General features: G+C 49.1%; 1 protein-coding gene across 1 annotated transcript; it reads right to left on the bottom strand.

Annotated features, from left to right (window-relative positions):
- Positions 1–2,646: 2,646 nt before the first annotated feature.
- SLC26A9 (solute carrier family 26 member 9) lies at positions 2,647–15,941 on the bottom strand. Its single transcript, XM_009480860.1, has 20 exons — positions 15,817–15,941; positions 14,666–14,805; positions 14,229–14,339; positions 13,753–13,928; positions 13,134–13,298; positions 12,386–12,538; positions 11,916–11,998; positions 11,483–11,630; positions 10,634–10,747; positions 10,099–10,176; positions 9,661–9,756; positions 7,227–7,333; positions 6,593–6,662; positions 6,258–6,350; positions 5,900–6,016; positions 5,014–5,331; positions 4,728–4,782; positions 4,182–4,327; positions 3,327–3,404; positions 2,647–2,694 (listed from the first exon to the last, which is right to left on the bottom strand). The coding sequence occupies exons 1-20, from the start codon at positions 15,939–15,941 to the stop codon at positions 2,647–2,649; spliced, it is 2,421 nt and encodes an 806-aa protein (XP_009479135.1).
- Positions 15,942–17,633: the final 1,692 nt, after the last annotated feature.

The raw sequence follows: 17,633 nt of genomic DNA, 5'->3' as shown, positions 1-17,633 counted from the left end.
TACACATGGTCCGTTGCTCTGAGGCTTCCTGCGTTTGGCCTGTCAGGCCCTGAGACGGTGAAATCAGCCTCCTCTAATTAACCTTGAATGAAGAACTGGAAACTGGAATTTTCCTCATTTAATGTGATGCCACCTCAGAGATACAGAAATATTGATTAGCTACTGCAGGGTAGTTTCTTGTTCCACTGCACGAATTCCTTTGTTGCTTTTTTCAAATGAGCAAGTGAAAGGAGCACTCAGGCAGTAACAAAAGACCATGAGTAATCATCCTCAAAGATAATTTAAGAGAATTAATCTCTTGATTTTACCTTATAGAATAAGCTATACATGGTTCTGGAAAAATCACTGCTGTCTAGGATTAAGATACATAATAACCATTAGTTAGTGGGTTTTTCCTTTTGGAAGCTAACCTCCTTTGGTTTTATTGCTCTCTCCTGCACCACATAATCAGAACCTGAGGTAGAGAAATGGTGACTTAGTTAATGAGGTGTTGAATAAAACCAAACTGGCAGGGTCCTGATGTTGTTTCCTTTAATGGTTGTCTGGCTATGATGGCTCATGAAGCTCTATTTTCCTTAAAAATGAGACATCTGGGAGCTGTAGGAAAGCCCCACTTTCTCTCCTCAGAAAGCCTTCTAGCAGCCTGCTAGTGAATCAGCTCAATAATGTATATGTACTTCAAGACTATACATTAAAGCTTGTTAATATTTTTAATATCTTAGAGTAATAAAATAGAAATAACCTTTAAAAATATAATTTACTTTCATTATTAAGACCACGCTTTATTTTTTGCATGCATGGAAAGATAACAGACTGTCCAGTTTTACTTCCATTACTGTTCACTTTTTCTTGTTGACTCTTGCATTTTATCCCAGTGCTGGAAATACCTTGTAGGAAGATTTGAAATTCAAACAAAAGAAATTGTTTTCATTGCAGTTGAAGACATACCAGCATGTGTCTTTATCTTAAATTTTTTGTAATCTTATTTTCATAAAAGCCATATTTGAGGTTGAAATGCACTGAAGGGTCCCTTTAACCCTTGGCTTATGCTTAGATTTTTCAGGCTTTATATTGTCATCTTGTCATTACTGTCACAACATCAGCACCGGGTAAGAAGGGAAGGCATCAGAGAGGGAAACTAAAATAGCAGTTGTTATTAGCATCACTCAAATATAAAAGAATGTCAGATTTGTAGAAATGATTAAGATCTCAGCTGTCTGTCTGTGGGTTAGTGAGGCAGGCTTGTTTGCCTGAGAGGTAGATGGTCCTGGTAGCATCAGTCTGTGGTGGATGTTAATGAAAATCATCAAACGTGTAGCAGAGAATTGCTATGGAACTATCACATACTATACAGGAGTTGTCTCTTGCTGCACAAGTGACCATTTGAGAGCTCGTCACCAGCAGCCCTGCATAGCACAGGCTGTCACTTGTGCTGTTCCCTAGTTGCAGGCATAAAATACGCTCAAATTTCAGTTTTACTGCTCTGAATCTATGGCATTATGAAAAGTGTGCAGAAGGGGCTTCCGTCCCTGTCCCTCAATTTGCTACTTGTGAACAAAATGATTTGGGAACAACATCTTTCCCCAAAGCACTCATCCACGTTCTGGACTAAATCTTTTAGTTGCTCCAATCAGCAAGAAGATGGGAAGAGTCAGAACACCCTTGGGATTCATGCTTTCATGCCATTCACAGTCTAAAAGCCTTATCTGAAGCGCCGTTCAGTTAATAGAAAGATCCCTAAAAAACTTCAGAGGGGATCTGAACTGGACCCTGGCTCTTTTGAACACATACTCAGCCTCCTGGGCAGGCAGGACAATGTGTGCATATAACACACAGTAACAAGGAATACTTATTTCTGATTACAAACTAATCCTAGTAGTAAGAAAAAAAAAATGTAATCCAGAAAGTAGCCCTACTGAGACAGAGCACCGAGGTCTTCAGGGTATCAGAAATACAGCACTGGATCGGGGCAGTGGTTTCTGGGATGTTGGGTCACAGAGAGAGCAGTGCAGGGGTCACAGAAGAGGGGCTACAGGAAAGGCAGAGGTGGTGCTACACAGACACGCAGGGAAATTCCGGCGTTTGCACTTACTGTGCAGACACCCCGAAGGTCAGTGCACATTTTAGAACAACGTTACCTTACAAAGCTGCGTCGCCGCACCTTGCAAGAGTTGCTTTTGCTTGTGAATCAAAGCCGTGAAAGGCTCTTAACATCTGCTTGTATTTCGCCTCATCAGGAAAAGAGGGAGGAGGGAAAAGGAAGAAGGGGGATGCCCAAATTACATAGTGTGGGCAGAAGAGTGCGGTTGTGTGAGACAAAGGAGAGCACTTGCCAATAGTGACTAATAGTCCCATGTGTTAAGGCACCTGCCTTCAAATGAACTCGCTTCTCTTCTGTAATTAATGAGATGGCATTTCCTGAGTTCCTGCTTCCGTAGATTTCTGTTGCCTGCTCCACAGTCCATTGCTCTGAATACCAAAAGCAGAGCAGGAAGGAGGGAGGAATTTATCAGTTCAAGAGGTGCGATGGCCTCTTGCTTTGCAAACTTATTGTATCCCCCGGTAGAAGTGCAGCTCTTCACGAAGGGATGGGAGAGAGGAGTCTGTTTGGGAAGGTTTGCCCGCACGCTGACGCTCCCTGTGCGCTCACAGAGCTGTCTGGGTCTCTGAGTGGAACATGCTTCCAAACATCTCCTAAAGGGCACACAAGGCATGCTGGGTTAGGGCCGATGTCATGGCACAAACCCAGCAACACAGCTCAGCAGTCATTCACTCGCACAGAGAAAGGCCACCAGAAACTCCAACCCTTCCCAGCCCTCCTCCAGAAGGGAAAGCTGGCGGCGGGGAGGTTGCTCTGCTTCCAGCTGTGTGCATGGATAGCGTGGGGAAGGTCAGCACTGGGATGTATCTCCTCCCAGGGACCTGGGTTTAGCGGGTGCAGATCACTTCAGCATTAACAAAGCCTGTGCTGGAAAACTTGACCAGTGACCCTTCTTTGGGGCTTGAGCTAAACCTGGTTCTCCAAGTTCACCCCAGTGTGTGGAGACCACAGGTCTGACTGCGGACCTGAGCTGGGTGGCCCAGAATGGGTTAAAGGATTCCCCTGTGGGGTAACCTAGCTGTTCCTTCATCCAGGTGCCTGCCAGAGCTCCTCATGACAAGGGTTTTAAACTATTTTTGCAACTAGCTTTTCGAAGCGTTACTGTTGCTAGCAGTTTGCCTGGCAATGGCACAGGGGACTTCCCATCTAATCAATCCCAACCACGACTTCTGATTTCCACCTTACGTCCACAGCTGAAGAAGTGACCCCTGGCTCTAGAACTAACCTCCTCCAGGTTCTTGAACTCTGCAGTGCTTTCATCCACAGACTCGTCATAGATGGAGAGCTCTGTCTGATGCGGCTCCTGTGCAGGAAAGAATCAAATCCACAAATTAGCAGAGTGCCGAGTTGAAAGAAAGGAAAAAAAATATTAACCCAGGCCTAAAACATCACACGTCCTCAAAGGGAAATTCTCAAGAAGGGGCATGGAAGGAATCTTGTTTCAATTGTTTGTCTCCTCTGACTGAGCTGGCATTTACATATCCCTCTGCCGAGATATGTGATACCATAACTTACCCTCATGAGATAACTGGCTAACACTGCCCTGGCTCCAACTCCAATTATCATGCAATAAACCCACCATATTTGGGGAAATAGCCTGTCTGACCCTGTGTCGTCAGCATGCGTCACATTCCTGCCTCGGCCTTTTCTCCTCCCACCACGGGAAGCATTCATGGATGCTGGGGCTATTCAAGGCCAGGAGCATCTGCTTTGCCTTCATTTCCAAGGGCCAAATTCTACCTTTGTGTGCAGCTGCGTGTTCCAGCTAACACCAAACTGAGGGCATAGTGCTGGAACAGCTCTTTTGGCTTCTCCAGGCTAGGACAACGTTAATCTCCCAGCTAGGGGTTTGCAGAAGACATTTAGGCTTCTGAATTCCCATTGAAATCAATTCAATCAGTAGGTACTTGGCTCATACATGAGAATTAGGAGATGAACTATTTTGTTGGATTTAGACCTTTACCACTTGAGATAAATAATAAACTTTATTAGGTGCAGGTGTTATTCTTCCTTTGTGCTGATGCAGCAAACCTAATAGTACAGTACTGTGAGCTGGAGAAAGACTGGGGAGCAAATTTACCTCTTCTAAGATGGGTGGGTGGACAACTTCTTTAACATTTGCCATTGCAAACAAAACAGCATCATGGATTGTCAAGAAGATGTGACTTCGGTCCAGGCCTCCTTCCTCAAAGACTCCACCTGTGCTAATGTCATTGTACACCTGGGCTGAAGAAAGGAAAAGCACATGAACAGAAAGGAAACCAAAGAAGGAAGCCTTTGAAAGTGCACATGACAGTGGTCCTCTGAGCTAAAGCAAGGGTGGGATGCGTAGGGAAGAAGCAGGTTTGCTGCAGAAATGAGAGTGTAGGGATCTATTTTTCTACATGCTAACTGTGGAGATGTTCCAGTCATATCACTTCCCAAATGAAAAGACCTATTTCACACACAGACAACAGTGTTTCTCTTTCCTTTCTTCTGTTCTCTTCTTTCATCTGTTCTGGTTTGGTCCAACAAAAGGCTGACAGCTTGCACAGTTTGCATAAAGAACACAAAAATATCTCCTGTCTGTCAGGAGCACATAAATGGGGGACGATCACATGGAAATGTGTTCTTCATGGATTCTTACCATGCACGTTTGCCAAGAACACTTTAATCCCAATCTTCTGATAACTGGAACACAACTAGAAGGGATGAGAGGGGAGAGAGAGGATTAATAACACTGCTGCTCCCGTTTTGTGTTTAGTCTTGATAAAGTCTTTTATCCAGGACTTTATACATGTCCTGGGGATGCTGAAGGAGAAAGCCACACAAACCTTCTATTGAGGAGGGTAAACATCTTTATTTGAGCTGCCCAAGAGAGTAGATAGTACCTGCGTGATATGTTGCTTGGCTGTTTGTAGTACAGAACTAACCTTGCCCAGTGCTTTTGTGCCCATGAGGTCAACAAAACACACGCCACTCATGTCCAGGATGATGGTGTGAAAGCTGATGTAGGGCGGTGCTGTCATCATAGGGTCAACATCTGCTGTAGGCATGACACTGAAAGTGCTTCCTTGCAGAGTGGTGGTGCTGCCCAGCTCACTGGAGGTGTGCACTTGCCCAGCACCGTTGGCAGGTGGATGGAACGTGACGTAGGAGATGCTGGCACCATTAGCAGTCGTCTGGTTGTTATTGGTATCTGTTGGAGAGGTGCTTTCAAAGTCTTTCTGGAGCTCTTGCAAAGACAAGCTCTACAGCAAACCAGAAATGCACAGTCAGGGCACAACTATCAGCACAAGCTGAGATCCTGACATGTGAATGCACCTAAAGTGTTCAGTGGCATGAAGTGTTTTAATCTGGACTAACTCCAGCCTGGTGCTAGACCGAATGTCCCTTGGGGTTGGAGTACATCAGGTTAATTTTAAATGATTCCTGTTCATGTGCTTCAAGACTGCTCAGCAATCCAAATGAAATGAAGCTTGGATGACTGGGAAATGTGCTTCAAAAGGGCACTTTTGAACTGAAATGCTGACATAGGTGCACCCTTAGAGAAAGAGGGCAAGCCCAGTTTCTAGCAAATTGTTCACCATGTTTCCATTCTAGCCATCTCTATGGCTTTCTTGCTCCCAGCCATTCCCAGTTCTCCTGCATCTTAAGGTTTTGGCTGTTGGGAGGAATGGAGATGTGGGTGGGAAGGAAAGGATGCAAGAGGTGGTAAATGTGGCTAGGAAGAGAGTGCAGAAAATCCTGTGTCAAGAGGAGCTGCTTGATGCAGACTTGGGGTCTTATTCATCAACACAGGAATCCAAACCGAGTTACCTTGTTCTGCCTCAGTAAGAATTTTGGTAGCTTTGTTGGTGGTTGTGCTGTCCCCTTCTCCTGCCGTTTCACATATTTCTTCCTGGCTAAGTACACTTTAGTAGGATCCACCCCAGTCTGTGGAAAAAAGAGAGAGTTTTCTTTGAAAAAGCCTGTTCAGCCCTGTAATCAGGGGCTGCTATTTCTTTCCTGCTATCTCCCAGCCTGTGGCATGTGGCGCAGGATGGAAGAGTAGAGGATGGATGTGACGATCTTTCGTGATCGTCCTAGGCTTAATTATCTCCATGTAGCAATACAGGAGAGAGCAAGGGCCATTTGGGATTGGCTGCAAGCAGAAATGTGTTAGGGCATTGCTCACCTTGGCTATAATCTTCTCACGGAATATCTCTGAGTTGGCAAAATATAGTGGTGAGCAGTAGGTCACAATTTTAATCCCATTAAGTTCATGTACCTGCAACAGAGACAAGAGCTCAAACCAGGTCTGACGGGGGGTGTGGGGGGTGCAGGGTGGCTGGGAGTTTGGGCAGCAGGTAACTGGGAAGGTCAAACTGAACAGCAGCTCTGCTGCTACCCCTGAAACAAGAAGCAACCAACCTCGCTGAGACAGGAACATGCACTTGAGTTTCCTGATCACACTGGCTACCAGTGGCAAAGAACAGCATTTTCTCTAAGGATGCTTTAACTTCTGCTTACCTTGTTGTAGGCTTTAGGGTTCTTGTAGATGTCAGTGGAAGTTACTTGGCCCAGGGCAGAGCCGTTACGGCTAGGAGAAAAGAGGCGATCGGAATTAGAGTAAATATTGCAGGGGAAGAAAACTGCTTCGCTTCGCATTCCATACTAGGATTTGAAACTTTATGAAAATACTTAGATTTCATCCCTGCAGAGTCTACAGGGCAAAAGAGAGTCAGCAGTTTGAGATCCCAGACTGGGAAATATTAATAAAGGGCTTTGATGGATTAAAAATAGTGTGAAAACTTCATGCCAGTCTCTGCACATATACGGGGCTCTTTTATAAGCAGGATTTTCTGCTGGGAACTATGCAGGTAGCTTTTCGTGCTGAAATAAATACCTTCAGCCTTCCCCCTGCTTTGGGATGTGTACATCGCTCACCGTGTGCAGGAGTGGGAATGCAGGCAGTAAATTAGCGCCTGCCATTCCTGTTTGCACATTCCAGGGGCTGGGGAGGACACCTGCACTCCCCCAGGCTCCTGCCACACGTTCCTTCGAAACATGGGCCAGAGGTCAGTTATAAAAATAATCTGTCGTTTATTCTGCAACTGGGAGATTTTCCTTCTCTTTTGGTTTTTGGAGCTACGCCGGTACTTACAACTGGGTATGGAAAACCACGACCAGCACAGAAAATCCCACACCCACAGCGACTCCGTAGGGAAGGCTCAGGAAGAAAGCGGACAGGAAGCTCACCAGCCAGACCAGCTGCAGGAGGAGAAGAGCACAGCAGGTCATTTTACTCTTCTGCGGGCTGGAGCACAGTGATGCATGGAGAATGCCTCTGTGCTGATATTCTGGACCCAAAGATCACAGCTGAGGATCAAAAGACCAAGGCCTGAATTCTGCAGCTATTCTAATTATACAGTTTATTGCATGTTTTCGTGTGAAACATCATTGCTGGGAAGCTTGCCAGAAGCCTCAGTTTTTCAGCTGTAAAAGCAGCCAGTGCGTTTCTTCACAGCTGCATGAACACCCGTACCACTCATTCAGTTCAAAAGTATCAGCCCATCTAGTCAGGAGAAGGCTCCTGCAGATCGGACCATCTGCTGCTCGGTAACTGCTCCCAGCCCCAAGAAAGCTCCTGCTGTCAGTCAGAGCATTTCAGAAGGAATGAGCATCTATCTGAAAACTGTCTGAGCACCTACTATAAATGACCCGAACACAGAGCAGTTTTGATGACAAAATATGACAAAGCATACCAAAACCTGCTCCACCTCTCAGCTCAGAGCTCTGTCATTTATCATTTTTATGTATTAGCACTCGAGCATCTCCCTCCATATGAAATTAGTCCTGCCTAAGCATATATAAACATGCCCTCTGAGAATCATTAACAGGTTGTTATAATCCCATCCTCAAGATTGATAAAACCTAACTTTGACCTTGGACAAATCAGGGTAACTTCGATGACTTCAGCATCTTAATTTATATGCATGGTGCATATAAATGGCAAGTAAGGGCTTCTCTCCGTCCAGACTTCACACTGGGCTGTGTCTGTGGAATGATCCCTGCAGTTAGCACTGAAACACAACTAGACTGGAGGTGATGAACACCAATGGTCTGACATCACCCAGATATGGTGTTCCCCATTTTGGGACAGGATACTGAATCTAGTTCAAATTCCAGGGAGATTAAGGTCAGGGAAATGCAGTTCACTCCATTGGCATCTGCCTGGTCCCCATGCTCCCTGCACCTGTAGGCTGTCTGTCCGTGGTTGCTGGTAGCAAGAGCTGTGTTCCAGCAGCTCAGTGGAAACCCAGCACAGCTGGGGCAGTGGGTCAGGCTGTGCCATGGAATACAGATGATTCACATGGGCCAAACCAAAGAGGTTTCTGACAGCCGTTCACCTCCGCTGTGATGACCACGTCTGGCAGAGACACGCCGGCAGGGCGTTCCCCAGGCAGCACCGTGCATCTCCGCTCACTCCAGCGTCTGCTCAGGTGTCTGCCCAGGCGTTGGGCTGGGGGCTGTGGAGCCCACAGGGCCGGTCTGTGCTCCCTTCTGTGAGCTCTGGTAACGGGCAGTAACTTCACCTGCCCTCACATGAACTGCCAGAGCCAACACAGGCCTTCATCCTACCCACCAGGCACCAGCAGAACCCGTTTAGAGATGTGCTTAAATTGCCATAAACAATTCCCAACAGAGAATTGCATCTTCCCATCAGTGACGTTCCTTCCCTGATGGTTCTTGCCTGCATACCTATGTCAGCTCAGACCTTGCATGTCCCCGGTCCGGTCAGTCTGCCAGGCTCAATTATAAGCATGGACCAATTTTTTTGTAGCTCATGCCCTGTGCTAGAGTGTGTCTTCACGTCATGGTCACACCCCTGTGAAACCTCTGCCTGGACTGCTAACCCATCTCTTCTCCAGCACCTGTTTGAACAGTATTTTGGGAAAGCTCTTGATGACTCAGGTCAACCCCTTTGGACTCCTGATTTCTCCGATAAGGCAGTTTGTCGGGACCTGACAGGATATTGGCTCGGTGTCCACACACACCACTCAGCCGTGGGAGTCCTGTTCAAACACTGTCTTTTTATGTCAGACATTTCCAAATTCCGTTCTCACTCCCCCGCACCCCCTGCCTGGGTTTATACATCAACCAGTGCCTGGAGTCCTTATCGCTGTGAAGGGCTCTCCTCACCCTGGAGGGCTATTGTGTGAGTTTTTAAGTCATGACTCCTAGATATTGAGCAGGGCCGGTTTGGCTAGTTCTGGGCAAACAGGCTCCCGCAGTTGATTGGCATTTAAACAGAGCAGGTAATAGTTCTGGCCTCTCTGATATGTGTGCTAAGCACGAGAGTGCTCAGCTGGGCAGGACAGGCTCCACCACTGCTCAGGACCTCATTGATGAGGGGTTGGAAGCACGACCACACCGAGAAAGTGAAACCCACCTTCTGCGGGGGACTCATACCACCTTCCTGCCCCAAAAGCTTGCCGGGGGGGCTACCTGCTCGCCCTGCCTCTGCCCCGCGCAGCCGTGGGCTGAGCTGCCAGCGTAGGCAGGCGGATGCCTCCCACCCGTCCCCAGGCACTCACGCAGTCCAGCTTGCTCTTCTTCCACAGGTAGAAGGGATCAGCCAGCTGCTTGAGGGAGTTTTTCAGGTTCACTGCGATGAGGGCTCCCAGGACAGACTGCGGAGGAGAGGGGATCGTATCAGCTAGGATGTGGATGTGCAGTGTGGATGTGCTACGTTTTGCAGCAGATGCTTTCTGCCGTGTCTCCCTTCCTTGGTCCAGTTACCACGAGGGAATGGGAAAGGTTGACGCTCACAAAGATCTCACTTGGATCTGAGCATAATAATTTGGACTATTCTTACTTCCAGAGACTCAGGGCAGACAGGACCCCAGGCCAGGATCAAACCATGCTGTGCAGCAGTTTGCATCAGGGGTTTTTGGAGCAAGGTGGTGCCTTCGCTTGGCTGTGTGGAGTATGTGACGCAACGGCCACGCTGTTTGCACAAATGTTTGTGTTACCTTTGGAAGAGGTTCGAGGTAGATGCCCAGAGCTAGCATGGTCACCATAACCACCAAGGCCACAAAGAAACTTGCCACCTGCAAAAAAGAAAGAAATCACTTCAGTAAACATCGGGGTCTTCCTAAACCCTCTCAGGGTCTTTCCTCTCCTGCTGCTTCAGCCAACGGCACAACTGGTCACTGCAATATTTTATGTGAGCAGATGATTGCCTCTGAGAAATAGGCTAGCATTTTGCAGAACTCACAGATAACCCCAAATTTCCCTCATGTGGCAGCTCTGCTCAAGTGGGGGAGGTGGACTGGGAGTGCAGATTTACAGTCCTACATCTGTGACTAATCCGAAGAACCATCCGGGGAACAAAACAGGGTTGGGGAGGGAGGAAATTCTGCTTGAACAGCTGCAATGTGAAGCACTCATATATGGAGCTTCTCCAGACCTGCAGCAGCAATGTCAGGCCGGCAGCATGCAGCAGCTATAGGGTTTGTGGTCATGTAGGGTCATACAGGGAAGAGAGGAGGAGGAGGAGGTACTAACTTGTGACTTCCCTCCTGCCCCATCGATGGCGAGAGTGACGGAGAGAGCACAGCAGATCACGTGGATTTTGAAGAAGGATCCAAAGAAGTTGCTGCAGCCCAGGGCCAGCATTTCCTGTGGAGATGGGGGAACGTGGTCATCAGAAAGGGCAGCTGCCCGACCTGCCCTGCCAACACGTGTGAGCTGCCAGGCAGGAGAGCACGTGCCCGCGTCTGGGGTTTGTGTGGCCGGCGAAGGGACCTGGGTTCCCTGCAGCGTGTCCCAGACCCTTTCCTTCCACTAAGAGCTGGGATGGGTTCTGGTAAAGCAGGGAAACCTGGAAGCACAATTCCACATAAACACGTTGTCATCTGTTGACACACTAAGGGCAGGGCTTTATGTGGTATGTGTGGCTGTTATTGAAAGCTGCCACTGTGCCAGTGATGACAGAAGGGGATTATTTAGTGTCCTGCCTCTCACAGTATCTAGGTGACACACCAGGAATCCAAGTCTTTCTCCGCTCAGTGAGAAATACATGTGCCTCGTTGTGCTCCAACAACCTGAAGAAATGCTGCCTGTGCCAGCACTCAGGGCTGAAGCCTCAGGTCTGGAGGGAGAGCAAAGCAGAGAGCTCAACCTGAGGCTTTCTTCCCTTTTGCAGGCTCTCTCCAGTCTGTGGGAGATGGATCTGCCACGTCCTTTCGACCCCCACATGGCAAGCTGCCACGTGAGCCTGCATGCACGGGAGCAGCACGTCTCTTTTAAGCAGAGCACGTTTGAAAGCTTCTCATTCATGCAGTGAGGTTTTCCTTTCACGCCTGAGAGCAAGGGGAATGGTCCTTGACCGCGTCCTTCCAGACTAAGCGTTACCTGGTTGGGGTCCACGTTGTAGCCATGCTTGGCTGCCAGCGTTCTCCCCATGGCTAAGTTGATCACGTAGCCCACGATGGCAAGTGAGAAAGCTGTGCCGATCATGTCTTTCCACTTGTTCACCAGGGGCAGGGTTGGCACTGGGAACCTGCACTCAGAGCGGAGGTGAGAAGCAGTTGTGACACTAGTGTCCAGAGGCTGGTGAAGTGGGTGAGGAGCTTGTGTGTTTAGGAATGACATAATCCGTGCCTACACTGTGGGCAGCGTGTGTGGATGGTGGCTGTGGTGTAACAGGGTGCAAGCAGTGCTGCCTGGCAGTCCTGGAAGGGGACCATCATACAGCAGGGGAGACTGAGCTGTTTTCCAGGGTGCAAGAGGAGGAGGAGGAAAGAAAACTATCTGGAAGTTGAGTCAGACCTGCAGATGCACTCACCCCATGCTGATCTTCCCAACTATTGGCATGCCGTACTTCTCGGGCATGTTAAAGCTGCCAGAGATTGCAGTCGCAACTATTACCTGAAAGTAGAGAGAATAAAAGAGCAGTAAGCAGAAAGAGCACGAGCTCTCTCAGAAGCACTAAGCTTGCTGGGGCTGAAGTAGAAAATGAGCACCAAATTTGGGCTAGGAAAGGAGAGAACCTCCCCAGCAGGAGTTATGTTCCTCATCCTCAGCATCACCAAGATGCAGCTACAATCTAACAGGGATGAGCTGGGCATCGGAGGTATCCTCCATGAGGATGGCCCAGTTTCGGACCCCAAGCCATGTGGGGGTCACGTCATATCTGCTGTGTAGATGCTCTACATGACGGGCCCTCTGTGAGCAGAAGTGGGTGTCCCAGGGCTGTACGGTGAGGGGAGGGACTGTCTCCTGGAGGGTGCAAGGGACAGCTCATGCATCACTTACGATGATGATCTCCATGGGGATGGGCATCCGGATCTTTCTCATGTACTTTAGGTTGAGCTCCTTTACAATGATCAGGAGCACAGCACTGACCAAGGCATAGACCAGGGAGGCCACGTTGGTTTTGGGCAGACCTTTACAAATATCAATGAATGTCTAAAGGGGAGAGAAGAGGAGAAGGTGTCATGGGGAACCAGAGACTCCAGGCAGTGTGGACAGCACAATGGAGAACACTTTTTACCATAATCGACTGCAAACACCCTGAGATGTGATGAGGGTGAGAGAAGTGCTAGAAACCCTGCTGCTGAGAGATCAGCAACCAGCCCTGGGGCTGCGCTGTCCGGTTAAGTGCAGTTCTAGCTGCATCAATAGAGGACGCATCCATGGAAGATGCAGGAAAGCCCAGGAATGGGTAAGCCTGCTCATAGGAGAAGTTTCTGTTGCTATCAGTTGTGCAAGACTCCTGCTGTAAAGCAACATAGTTCATATTCTCCCCAAATCCCAGACCCATTTCATTATTTCTAATTAGAAGCTAGCAGACAAGGGCTCAGATAATACCATATAGGAAACACACCAGCAGCGTAGGTGTGCTGGGCTGGGAGTGGTGCAGACAGCCGTATTCCCCCTCCCTCCACCCTTTCCTCCTCTCCGAGCCCCCCTCTCCCTTGCACGGGAGGCAGTGATGCCTGCGGTGTGTTGGTCACTGGGGGAGGAGGTGCAGGGAAGGCCCCTGCCCAGAGCACCCACTTACATAGACGATAGCTAAGGGCCCGGTGTAAGATGCGACTGTCAAGCCGAAGACGTACTTGAGCACGGAGATGAGGATCTGCAACCCTGCTGCTGTCATGAAGCCCCTGATGAAAGACTCTGAGAGGTAGATAGCAACAAAGCCAAACTGCACGAATCCCAGGCACAGCTAGGGTAGGACAGACAAGGCATTATTAGGAGCATGCCAGCCTGAAAGGGCGAGGTGCAGAACCTGAGCATGCCCGTGTCGGGCAGGCTGCTCCGCCGGGAGAGCGGGCACATCCCTCCCATGCAGCCGTGGCGTAGGCAGGGCTGAGCAGACTCTCCCGGAGCAGGGATGGGGAAGGGAGAGCTGCAGCATGCTGGGGTGTCATCACTGGCTGCAATCCTGCCCCAGGGGCTGGCCTCACCCTTGGCTAGTCCATTTGGAGAATTTCACACCGAGACTGCAGCTGGGGCGGGATCCTCCCAAAACCTCTCTGCTGAGGCATCATCCACTTAGAAGTGGGGCCTCTTCTAGCATCTGCTGCCACCATCTCTGCTCCACGGAGAGAGCTTGGCTGACTCTGTGTGGGTCAGCTCTGGCCAGAGGACGCAGCACAGGCAGTGGAGTGAGCCCTTACTTGTATGATGGCTGTCAGGCAGGCTAATGTGGCAGAGATCTCCAGCCTGGCCGCTTCCAGGGCAGTGGTATTCACGCTGATCTCATTGGTAGTGTGGTTCAAGTACTGGAAGTCTGACTCTGGAGCCAGCTCATTGCAGACATTCCCAACAATAATGCTGATGACTGCAAAAGTACCTACAGCACAACACAGTGATGTCAGTAGTTTTCTCGAGAGACTGTCCTGTCCTGGAAGGCACTCAGACAGGTTCAGCTGTCCAGACTGAGACGCCCAGCCCATCACCGCAGCCAGCCCCGCAGCGGGACGCAGCAGCGGTTCATTGGGGTGAGATCCCGCTGTGCAGCCAGAATCAGGGATCCCGCAAACCCCTGATGAACCAAACATGCCCAAACATATCTATTCTGGGACACACTGGGTGTTCCCAGCCAGTGGGTGTTTAATTGCCTTGCACAGACAATTGCTCTGCAGACACTTACCTGGGACCATCTGATGGATACCGCCAAGGAAGAGGTATGTTACCAAGGGGAAGAAGGAGGAGTAGAGCCCATTGACGGGAGGCAGATTGGCCAGCAGCGCGAAGGCCATCCCTGGAAAACACAAGGGAAATGGGCAGGTCACCCAGGTCAGTGCAGCTGGCATCATCCCCCTGCCCTGGTCACACATCAGCTCCAAGAAGGTGCTGTGGCCAGCACAGGCTGCTGCTTTCTGGGCAAGAGAGGCTAAAGAGAGCTGGGAAGGGCTCCATGGAAAAATATAGGGACAACCAGATAGGAGGTAGAGCTTGGGTTTATACATGTCAGCAGTAAAGGTAGCTAACCCCCACAGACTGGACATAGCTGTCATCTGCAGACCTTTACTTGAACTGGCAAAGTGCTGTCCCCTCTCAGTGACCCAGAAAGTCATTGTGTCTCACCTTGTGGCACTTGAATCGTCCCCGCACTGAGCCCACCGAGAACATCGGGCACAATGTACTCCTTAATTTTATACTTGGGAAGCCACACAAGTATAGGGAATAGGCTAAAGAGGATGAGTTTGAATCTGGAAGCTGAACATCTAGAGGAGACAAAAAAAAAAATGCAAATAAGTAAAGAAGAAAGGAAGCAAGCGAGCTGGGAAGTGAGCAAGCAAGGAAGCAAGGAAGGATCTTCCTAGGAATGTCTCAACATTTCTCCCACACCAAATCCCGAGCCCAGTATTTGGTGCACAGCCCTTCCCTGCGAGTGCAAGGCTCTTGCAGTTAACTAGCTGGATGTGCCGTGGAGGATTATTGTGGGGATGTTCCTGACTTGGTGGGAGGTCCCCAATGCTGCCACATCTGGAAGGAGAACCTGCACAGAGCGAAGAATTTAGCTCCCCAGTATCCTGAGTCTTTGTTTCTAATACCCTTCAGGTGGAGGGTGGGTGAGCTGTAGGGAAGAAACACAGCTCAGAGATTCACGGGGTAGTTGCACAGAGCCAAAGATCAACCTTTTCAGGTGCTTGGTCAAAAAACCCCAAGTGTGTCTGAAAGAAAATTGCTTCTGGGTTGACACATGCAGCATCTCACATCTCTGCCTGCTAACATGCATGTTCTCTCTTTCCTGTATTACTGCCTTCATTTTCCCAAGGAATGGAGATAGATTTCCAAGACAGCAATCAGCAGGATTAATCATCTTTCTTTAAGGAAAGCCCGTATTGTTTTTAATCAGAAAGCTGATAAAAGGAAATCCAATCTGGAAAGCTTAAAGGAATAATCCACACACTCATCCCTACATCACCGATTATACCTTTTTCATTATTAAAAAATTTGGAAGACAGAAACCCAAATCCCAAATGCACTTAGCGCAAACTGTTCTGCTTATTTGCTTTACAGTGCAACGGCTGAGGCAGTGAAAAGAGTAACCAGTTTCACTCGCTTCAGTACAATTAGCATTTCCCCTGTGCCTTTCACCCATCAAAGCCCTGAAGATCATGGAGAAAGTTTCCCAGAATAAAAATGGGAACTATATCCCCAGGTCCGAATTAGGTCCCAGTTCCAGACCAAATCTGGTTTAGATTTGCCCCAGCTATAGCATTCTATGTTACCTGAAAAGGTTTTTCAATTTTTCCCCAATGGGGTAACTTCTGCTCTTCTTCTCAAACTCTTCATCGAAGAGGCTGACCGAGTATGCAGGACGTTCGATGACATAGCGAGGCCTGGCGTGGTTCATCTCTGGATCATTTAAATTTTTCCCAGAAAAAAAGAAAAAGCCAAGAATGTGACTGGAGCTGGCCCCACCTGCAGTATAACAGACCGGACACCTCCAGCGTCTGGGAGCCCTCCCCAAACATCTCCACCCTAAATAGTTTCCCCGTGGCGCAGAGGCAGGTCCTGGGAGTGGCTTCTCCCAGCAGCGGGGGCTGCTGCTCCCCGGCACAGGGAGTTTTTACCAGCTATTTTGAGGTGATGCTAATGAGCGATGCCATGTGAAGGGGACCGGCGCATGTCCTGGGTTGTCTGGCAGATGAGCACGGGTGTTTATCTTAGCTCTGCCAGCGACTGCCTTTTTGCCTCGGGCAAGTCGCTCGACCTTTCTCATGCCTCAGTTTCACCTTCTGCTGGCGGGCTTGGCAAGACTTTGCAACGCTGGGCAGCCCTGACACAGTTTGCAATGGTAGGTACTGGCACCGTGATTAAAGGCAGCCCGCATCCGAGGCGTTCCTGCTGCACTGCTGAGTGGTCTCGTTTGTGTTCAGCAGCCTTCCTATTTCTTACTTGCCATGTCAGGCTGTGGACGAATCCTTGGTTTATTCTAGGAAGTGATGCACAGAAAGATAACTGTTGCAAATTCATTTCAGTGATGAAGATGTCAAAACATCTGGATGGACTAGTCCTGCCCAGTATCTGGGTCTCACGCTAGAAAGATGATGAACTTCAGAGAGCCCTTATTTTACTATGACCGGCGATGCCTGGGAAGAGGGGAGAATCATTACGAACTGGAGAGGCTGGGAGTGGAGGGAGGATGTGGTCAGATATAAAACAAGGATCTTGGTAATTATTTGTGGTATGGCGTGTATCTAAGTGGGTCATTGCCCAACACGGGAGTAGAATAGGGGGTGGAAAAAGCTGGTGATTCAGGCAAGAGAATGTATCAAGGAACAACATCCAGGTTGCTTAGAGCTTATGGAGTGATTTGAACGTACCAGACCCTCCCCTCTCCTCTTCTGGCGCTGTGAGTACTGGTGAAGTTGGTGCACACCTTGACACCGAGTTCAGTGGAACCAGGATGAGCAAAATGTCCATCCGTAGGACTAGTGTCAGTCCTCACTGATAAGCAGTTACCTCGGAGTGGGGGCTGGAAGACGTGAGTAATGTGTAGCAGAGTGGCCCAGAAATCCAGGGCAGGAAGGAAAGTATGATGAAGGCAGCCGAAACTTTTGGGAGAATTTAGGTCAACAGAATCATTATGCAAATAGGAGCTAATGGGTTTAGAAAGGGAGGTCATCGACCCCACTCCTGCAGTGGATGCTTTAGTGATCACAGGGGCAATCAAGTGCAGTTTGCTGCAAAACAGCTCCAGCAATGGTGTGTTTCTGATTCCAGGCTCTGATCAGCACCAGCGCTGGCTCGGGAGGGACGCCAGCCTGCGTCTCTGGAAGGCCAGTGGGTGAAAGAGGAGCCATCCCCCTCTTCAGCATTACCAGGTGCTGAATCCAGTGCCCTCTGCAGGCACGCACACGCTGGCATCCCTGCTGCTCCTTTTCAGCTAGAGATAATCCTTCCAAGAGCAATTACAAGCTTTACTTTTTGGAGGATTGGTGCAGGCTGAGACTACGCAGTGTCCTAGGCTGTTTCCCAGTCCCTACGCTCATACCAGAAGCCCATCTGATAAACGGTCATTCCCTGGTTTTCCCACGTCAGT

Source organism: Pelecanus crispus, chromosome 17, assembly GCF_030463565.1.
Source record: "Pelecanus crispus isolate bPelCri1 chromosome 17, bPelCri1.pri, whole genome shotgun sequence".
Classification (NCBI taxonomy): domain Eukaryota; kingdom Metazoa; phylum Chordata; class Aves; order Pelecaniformes; family Pelecanidae; genus Pelecanus; species Pelecanus crispus.
Note: the sequence above shows the minus strand (reverse complement) of the source record. Positions and strands in the feature narration are given on the sequence as shown.